The 8545-nt window shown below is 47.2% G+C and overlaps 1 protein-coding gene and 1 long non-coding RNA gene across 3 annotated transcripts in view; one reads left to right on the forward strand and one right to left on the reverse strand.

The window, feature by feature from the left end:
- LOC148430692 (uncharacterized) overlaps nucleotides 1-4611 on the reverse strand; it is a 7599-nt gene extending 2988 nt beyond the window's left edge. The window contains exon 1 of the long non-coding RNA XR_015877373.1: nucleotides 4569-4611. This is a non-coding gene — a long non-coding RNA (uncharacterized LOC148430692). The remainder of the gene's footprint in view (nucleotides 1-4568) is intronic.
- SRSF11 (serine and arginine rich splicing factor 11) overlaps nucleotides 1-6053 on the forward strand; it is a 48613-nt gene extending 42560 nt beyond the window's left edge. For both annotated transcript variants that reach the window (XM_088466546.1, XM_088466544.1), the window contains 2 exons: nucleotides 4618-4756; nucleotides 4836-6053. In XM_088466546.1, coding sequence (XP_088322672.1) covers nucleotides 4618-4756; nucleotides 4836-5042 — 346 coding nt within the window. In that variant the 3' untranslated portion in view covers nucleotides 5043-6053. The remainder of the gene's footprint in view (nucleotides 1-4617; nucleotides 4757-4835) is intronic.
- Nucleotides 6054-8545: the final 2492 nt, after the last annotated feature.

Below are 8545 nucleotides of genomic sequence, written 5' to 3' on the forward strand. Positions count from 1 at the left end.
GACCGCTACTGTCATTTCCATCTACACAACTAGATGATGACAGGTCGTCTGATGATGGTGAGATTTTGGATTTGTTGGACACTGACGCTCCTCCAATGAGGAGCGAAGTCCAAAATATATATTCCAGGTTTCATACGAGTGGTCCGTACGGCCATGGTGATTACTGACAACTTACCTGCAGCACCTACACATGCTTATTTTAAGGACGTTAGGGGTGCAGCAGCAGTTTTTCCTCTATCTGGTCAGCTAGTGGTTCACTTGGAGGAGGCGTGGAAATCTTTCGTCCCTATCGCCCACAGGGCAAATCTAAGGTGCAGTCCTTCCCGAGACCACCTGGCCCCAAAAAGACAGCCAAGCCCAAGAAACAGGCTTGGAGTACAAGACGTCTGGCCGACAAGCCCTCAGCCTGACAGGCTGGGCCTCCCCTTGGAGGGACCCCAAGGTGGGAGGCCGACTTCTGCAATACACCCAGTGCTGGTATCAGACAACCACAGACACTTGGTTAAGGGAGGTTGTATCTCAGGGATATGCCCTCTCCTTCCGCAGACTGCCTCCTCCTCAGTTCTTGGCAGCAGGCCTTCCTTCAGATCCAACGAAGGCTCTAGCGATCCAGGAGGTGGTGCGCTCTATGCTTCATATGGGAGTCATAGTACCTGTTCCGTTACCCCCAAGGGGGACGGGATATTACTCCAACATCTTTCTGGTTCAAAAACCAAATGGATCATTCTGACCTATCCTCAGCCTCAAGTTCCTGAACAAGTTTTTAAGGGTCCCTCGATTACGAATGGAGACTCTGCGTTCTATTGTGTTAGCTATGCAGCCTGGGGATTTTATGGTGTCCCTGGATATTCAGGATGCTTGCCTGCATATCCCCATTGCCAGGGCTCATCAGCGTTACCTCAGATTTGCAGTGTCGGACCACCAATACCAGTTTCAAGCTCTACCGTTTGGCCTTTCCACGAGCCCTCCGGTGTTCACAAAGGTCATGGCGGCACACCTGCGGTTGCAGGGGGCTCGCCTGTTACCTTATGCGGACGACCTTCTGTTGTTGGCAGGGTTGCCACAGGTCCTTTGCAACCATCTGCAACTGACAATATCAGTATTGCAGGCTCACGGCTGGCTAGTGAACGGGAAGAAATCCTCTCTAATTCCTTCTCCGAGGATGGTCTATCTCGGAGCATTGTTGGACTCTCAGCAGCAGAGGATCTTCTTGACGGAAGAAAAGAGAGCACTGTTGCAGTCCAGGATATGCAAAGGTCTAAAGAGTCTCCGAGTGTCTCTTCTCTCGACACCATGGAACCCAGTAACCTCATTGCCAACGTTCAACATGGTGGAGTATGCCCAGTTCCTCCATTCCAGGCCTCTGCAGATGTTGATCCTCTCCAGATGGGATGGAATTCCCCGTCGGATAAAGACACAGATGATCAGGCGCTCTCTGGAGGTGCGCCTGTCCCTGACCTGGTGGTTACAGAAGTCCCATCTCAGCAGTGGACATCTGTTTTGGATTTCGGATTGGGTCCTTCTAACAACTGATGCCTGCCTTCGGGGCTGGGGTGCTGTGACGGGCCCACACATCTTCCAGGGCCGGTGGACGTCGGAGGAATGGCTCCTGCCGCTCAATATATTGGAGCTTCGGGCAGTGTTCAGAGCGCTGCAACAAACAGGACTTTTCCTGCAGGGGAAACCCGTGCAGGTTCAGTCAGACAATGCCACCACGGGGGCTTACCTAAACCGTCCGGGAGGAACTCGAAGTCAAGCGGCTCTAAGGGAGGTAGCCCGCATTCTGACTTGGGCGGAAGGCAATCTCCAAGCCATTTCGGCTGTGTTCATACCAGGAGTGCTCAACTGGGAAGCGGACTTCCTCAGCCGTCATGATGTACATCCGGTGGAATGGTCTCTTCAGCAGGAGGTGTTTCAACTCCTGGTGGACAAGTGAGGCCTTCCCGAAATAGACCTAATAGCCTCCAGACACAACCGCAAGCTGTGAGCATACGCATCCCGAACAAGAGACGCAGGGGCTCTTCTGGCGGACGCTCGGTACGGTGGACTTTCCAGTTTGCGTACCTCTTTCCTCCGTTCTCCCTTCTGTCTCGAGTACTTCGAAAGTTCAAACCGGAAGGAGGCAAGATCCTGCTGGTGGCACCTGCATGGCCCAGACGAAATTGGTACTCCGGATCTTCAGTATCTGCCCATCGACACTCCATTGCTGTTGCCTCAACGCCAGGACCTGTTGTCTCAAGGTCCTTGCCTCTACCCGGACCTGAGTCATCTGTCTTTGACGGTGTGGCTCTTGAGACTTCCCTCTTGAGGTCTAAGGGTTTCTCCAGATCTGTGGTGAATACCATGCTACGAGCTCGGAAAAACCTGCTTCGGCTAGAATTTACCACAGGGTATGGAATACTTATTTTGAGTGGTGTCGCCCTAGAGGGTACGATCCTCAGGGGTTTTGGGTATCCAGAGTGCTGGCTTTCCTACAGGCGGGCTTAGATCTAGGTCTTCGCCTCGCCTCACTAAAGGTGCATGTTTCTGCCCTGTCGGTTTGGTTTCAGCTAGTATTGCTACGCTGCTTGATATCCGTACCTTTTTATGCAGGGTGTCCTTCGCATCCAGCCTCCCTTTGTCCCTCCGGTGGCTCCTTGGGATTTGGCTGTGGTTCTGAGGGCGCTCCAAGGTCCTCCATTCGAACCTTTGGGTTCGGTAGATTTGAAATGGCTTACGACAAAGACAGTGTTCCTTCTGGCTATTGCTTCGGCCAGAAGAGTGTCGGATCTGGGGGCTCTCTCCTGTCGCTGCCCCCCCCCCCCTTCCGCCTCCCTTTCTGATTTTTCACTCAGACCGGGCGGTTCTTCAGACCCGCCCTGGTTTCCTTCCCAAGGTAGTGTCTAGATTCCATATTAATGAGGAAATTGTGGTCCCGGCCTTTAATTCCTCGGATCTCTTGGCCGGTGAGGCCTTATTGGATGTGGTAGGGGCGCTGCGAATTTATGTGGATCGTACCACTTCTTTACGATAATCTGACTCCTGTATGGCTTTCAAAGGAGGGGTTGGCTTGCCAATAAACAGACCCTGGCGCGGTGGATTCGCCTGGCGATCTCTGAGGCTTACACTAAAGAGGGTCTTCCAGTGCCACCCTCTGTGAAGGCACATTCTACGAGGTCTGTAGGTCCTTTGTGGGCAGTTCGCCGTGGCGCCTCGGCTGTTCAGCTTTGCAAGGCAGCCACGTGGTCCTCTGTCCATACTTTTGTCAGGCATTACGCCTTTGACACATTTGCTTCTCAGGATGCTTCCTTCGGGGGGCGGGTTCTCCTTTCTGCACAGGAACGTCCCCACTCTTGAAGGATACTGCTTTGGGACATCCCCAAGATATCCTTGTTGGATCCCTAAGGACCGTGGAGTAGAAAACAAGAGATATGGTAAGAACTTACCTTTATCTCTGTTTCTACGACGTCCTTAGGGTCCACAGGGTGCCCTGCCTGACGTCCTGTGCCTCTGTAGGGTGAGATTCTGGTCGCCAGTTTTCTGTGAGAATGTGATTCCTGTGTGTTCCAGACTTCCTTCTTTTTCTCCTCCGGCTTGCTACTAAAACTGAGGTGCCTTGGCCTGGGGACGGGGGGTATAGGAGGGGGCCCAGTGCATCCTGGGATGACAGTTTTAACTGTGTGGTGCCCATGCCAATACCCCAAGGTATCCCTGTGGACCCTAAGGACTTCGTAGAAACCGATAACAAAGGTATGTTCTTATCAAATCTTATTATTGTGGCATCCCATATTTATTTAACAGTTTCTTATATAGCGCAGCATTTTCCGTTGCGCTTTACAATTGTAAGCATTAATGGAACAAAACTGGGTAATAACAGACAGATATATAGTTAATGTGTGCTTATGACAATATAAAAATTCCCCCTTAGGTTTGGGCCACACTTCACAAAGTATCGACTCCAACTGAAGGAATAAAGGAAACTTTCCTGTTAAACAGCAAGACAGGAGCCTCCAGTTACTAGTGATCTCCAGTATTAACCTGTTTCAATGCCTCTACTCCTTGCTGAAAAGAGGAATCCTCATCCAAACATGAGGGCTCCTCCAAATCCATATCATCAGCCTCTTACCACCTTACTGAGAAGAAAATGTAAAGCCCAATTCCTCCCTGAACTGTGGACCACTGTACTACTCTGGCCCTTAAGTGCTGTAGAGGCAGACAGTAAACAAACATGCCTTTACCAGGTCCTGCACTGATTTTGCCAGGCTTTGTGCCTATGTCGACTTTCAGTGGTGGTTCTGTTATGGTGCTGGATGTCTTGAGAGCTCTTTACTGGCACAGTCATGGTCTCAGTCCTGGAAGACGCCTTGTGCCAACTTGTGCCTACCCTGGGTTTGTCAGATAAAGCAGCCCTGTCTGGCTTTCTTCCTGCATCTCCCTGTGGGTAAGCCCCTAAATTCTATGAGCAGACTGCAGTATCTCCCTACTCTCTGAGCCTCTCTCTCCCCCAAGCAACAGTGTTCCTAAAGGATATAAGGGAAATATTATGGGTTAGATTAGGTTAGGTGTGGCAGGTTTCTCTTTTATTATACCTTACATGTCTCCAATGGCTTCTGACCGGCTGATGTGTTTGAATCCTAGGCATAAAAAAGAAAAGAAGAAGGATAAAGACCGAGAAAAGAACAGGGATGAGCGAGAGAGATCTTCCAGCAAAAAGAAGAAAAGCAAAGACAAAGAGAAGGAGCGAGAGCGCAGATCGGAAAGCGAGAAGGACGTGAAGGTAAGCGTACTTTGTGAGGTTACCTCCGAGTGGTCACTTGTCTCTGGCTGGCACGCTCAACCTGGCTTTTCTTCCACAGCAAGTTACACGGGATTACGATGAAGAGGAGCAGGGTTACGATAGCGAGAAAGAGAAGAGAGAAGAATACATGGTGACCGAGGCCAGCCCCCCACCAGAGAGCGAGCCGGCGGCGGTAGCAGCTGAGAGAGGCAGCGGAGATTCAGTTAAGGACTCCAAAGTGAATGGGGACGACCACCACGAGGAAGACATGGATATGAGCGACTGAGGTCACCAGTAAACGCCCGGAGACCAGTTGGTCCTTCCTATGTGATTTTTATTTTCATTTTCTATTTAAAATGTTCTAATTTTGTTGTATGCAATACTGAGCTATTGGTGAATGTAAAAGTCATTAGCTCTGTACTTGGAGGGTTTGTCTAAAGCTTTGAAGTGAATAACCAGTCTTTTGTGGTAAAGAAAAAATACCCCAGTTCTCTATAGTGTGACGCAACTTAATGAATTTGTTGCATGCGTCTGACACCTCGCATGGGTTGTAGAATTTTTGCTATTTAGTTGCCCAGTTTCCTTGTGTGCTAAACGGAGTCATTGCTGCAATAATTATACCGGAAATAATACACCAAATACACGTTCACAGTAACCACCGGAACATCACTAATTGTATTCTGTGCGGTAAATTGGGAAAAAAAACATTTAAAAAACGCATCCTCCTAACGTAGGTAGATTGCTAGCCATGCAGATTAATATTTTGTGGGTTTTGTTAATGCTTTGAGACTACAGTAATAATGTACTAACTTTTTTTTTTTTTAAAGCTGTGATGATCCTTCAACATTTTGCTCCGCTGTTTTTGTTTTGTGATCTTCAGAATATATTCGATAGTATGAATAAAAAAAAGGGGGTTTATCCAGTTGCATAAGGTGTTTTTACACTCTCGTCTGAATGTTCACTTGAATATTTTTTTTGTTGTAAAAGGTCTCGGTGCATTTTTAATTGGGTATTTTGTATGCATTTGAGAGTTTCCCATGTTCCTAGCTTTTTTTTTTTTTTTTTTTTATTCTGGTCAGATCTTTAACATTTTTGTGTTCACTATTGGTGCAGTAGTAATCTGATAGTGAGTCCATCCTGTTATAAGCAGAGTAGTTGGTGCATTAGTTTCGAAAATTTTCAAAGCTTCGGTTTTGTTAATTAAACAAACGTAGGTTCTAATCTGTGCCATCTCGATGTACAGTTCCTGAAATTTTTGTTTTACAAAAAACTTTGATAATAAAATCTATAAACACAATTGCTTGATGCACATTTTATTCAACCAGTGTTTGTTTTCTACTACCCTTTCACTCCTGCATCTTCCTTTGCGTTGGCAATGGTGGTATCGCATGCTGCTTGCACTTGTGATTTTACGGAGCAAAATATTTGAGACTTTGTAGAAAATGATAAATAAAAACAGGAAGCAAACCCAAGTAAGACATGGGGGCACCCTGGTGAGCTAGTGCTGGAGGAGTCGGGGCACTAAGAGTTAAGTTCTGACAGCACAGGCTCCTTATCCCCTATACCTAGACTAGCCCAAAGGATGAAGAGGAGAACCAGGCACACACAATACTTCCACTAAATGGAAGCTGGCCTGGAATGTTGCAACCCAGAACACCTCCAAGTCAAAGCTGGGTATAAGTAAGGGTCCAGTGTTCCTCAAGGAATCTAGAGAAAAGGGTTTTTCAGGTATGAACCAAAATCCCATTCTTTTTCAACCATGGGGGACTCTGGAGACTACGGGATGTCCCAAAGCTGTCCACCAAGGAGGGAACACTCCTGTGCTGTACGTAGGACTTTTTGCCAAGAGCTAGCAGCTCGGAGGAGAAGGTGCCAAACCAAGAGAAAACAATAAAGGTGTATGCTGAGATACAGTGCTGTCATACAAAAGGAGCTCCACCAAGATGGTTCCACCGACCTGGTCGAGAGGGCCGTCACGGGGTTTAAAACAGGCAGGTTTACTAAGGTGACAGTCTGGTGGATGACCGCCTAAATTCAAGTAGCTAAGGCTTGTTTTTGAAGCAGTCCAACCTTGCTCGTTAACACCAGGTCCTATCAGTGCAGGTCTGTAGAGCCCACACAACATTTCAAGACTGTAAGGACAATTGAGGTTCCTGCTGGCCCACCTCTGGACACCACAGTAACAAGAAAAGGCAGACTGCACTGTTGAGGAATTTGGGAATGGGAACCTATGAGGCATGGCCTTAAGTTCTGAACCTCTACCTGCTGAAGAAATAGCAACAGAAAGTGAAGTCTAGACTGGCTCCAAGTAGGAAGAAGCGACCTTGAGTGGAATTGGGAAAACCCATCATGTCAAAAGATCAACAGCATCTTGCCAAGGACCAGCCTGGATATGTGCATGCAGTTAGGGCCCAAGGGACTGTCTTGGAAAAGACAGGCTGGTAGACTAAGTCCTAGAAACGGAATCTGTATGTATGACTGCCGGACGTGAGGCTGGTGGTTGAAATCCCAATGCCAGCAGTCCCGATGGGTGAAGATCCCGACAGTGGAGGTAAGTAGGCTATTATTGCCCTCCCCCAACCCTCCCTTAGAGGTGCCTAAACCTTTACTGACTTTAATGTATAGAAAATGTACTTAGGGTAGATATATCTGTACAAGAGTACTTCAGCCATAACGCTGTGATTCTGCATGACAATACATTCAAGGTCACACTTAAAATACTAACCTCTAAGTTAGCATTATAAACCATTATCTAACACTGAGATTCCTAAATGCGGCCCTCAAGGCTCCCCAACAGTTCAGGTTTTAGTGAAATTACAGTAGTGGCTGTGTGGATATATGCACGTTGGGCAATTAACCATAATGCAATACAACGGATATCTGCAAGGGGTTACATTATAGGAGAAATGTGGATTTGAACTGTGTAAATTCACCTCTGAGAATAAAAGACTAACAGTAATGCCATTAAATGCAGACATCAGCAAATGGCACACCAGAAGAATTAAAATTAGTAGCTTAAGTCGTGGTAGTGACTAATGTATAGCTTTACCTTACCTACAGTAACCGAAGTCTTGTCACACACAACACTACAGACAAATTCTAGTAAAAGTCTCAAACTACAAACGTAGCCTTCATGAGGAGAACACATACTGTAATGTACCACCAGGGTGGTTTCAGGAGAATATAGATATTCTAAATGGATATCATGTAGTTATCTAAAGATGCTGAAGTCAGACAGTCTTTAGGAAAAACAATCTGACAGGGTATACAGTAACGGCTGACTATACAGCAAGGTGCTTTGATTGTCCTGGCTACACAGCAACACAAGGCCAGTGTGGTATAGAGACCCATCTTTCAAACCCTCCCACGCAACTGTAAAACCATAAACAATATAAAAAGGGACTTGGAGACAGAGGAACCTTTGATAAGGGTAGCTCTGGATGAGTTCCCCTCAGCCTACATAGTTAATACTATGTGACAAACCAAAATCCACGCTGTCCTGAAGATCAGGTTCCTCCTTGGTGATCATTTGGGGGGGGTTTCGCCATAAAATCCAACTGCGCTAAAGAAGGAAAGCGGCGGTCACTTCCCTCTTAAGCTTAACAAAGGACATGTCCTGTGGAGGAGTATCCTTGTCCTAAAGTAACCACGTGGATTTCACAGTAGCTATTGAGGCCTCAATGTTAATCAGACTAGTGTGATGCTCCCCTGGAAGAGGAAGGCTCTAAATCCAAGTCCTGATTACATTGTCCTCTGCCTGGGAGGAGTTTTCTGAATTATACTCGCACC

The sequence above is a fragment of the Taudactylus pleione genome, unplaced genomic scaffold (assembly GCF_031769625.1).
Source record: "Taudactylus pleione unplaced genomic scaffold, aTauple2 ptg003505l, whole genome shotgun sequence".
In the NCBI taxonomy this organism is placed as follows: domain Eukaryota; kingdom Metazoa; phylum Chordata; class Amphibia; order Anura; family Myobatrachidae; genus Taudactylus; species Taudactylus pleione.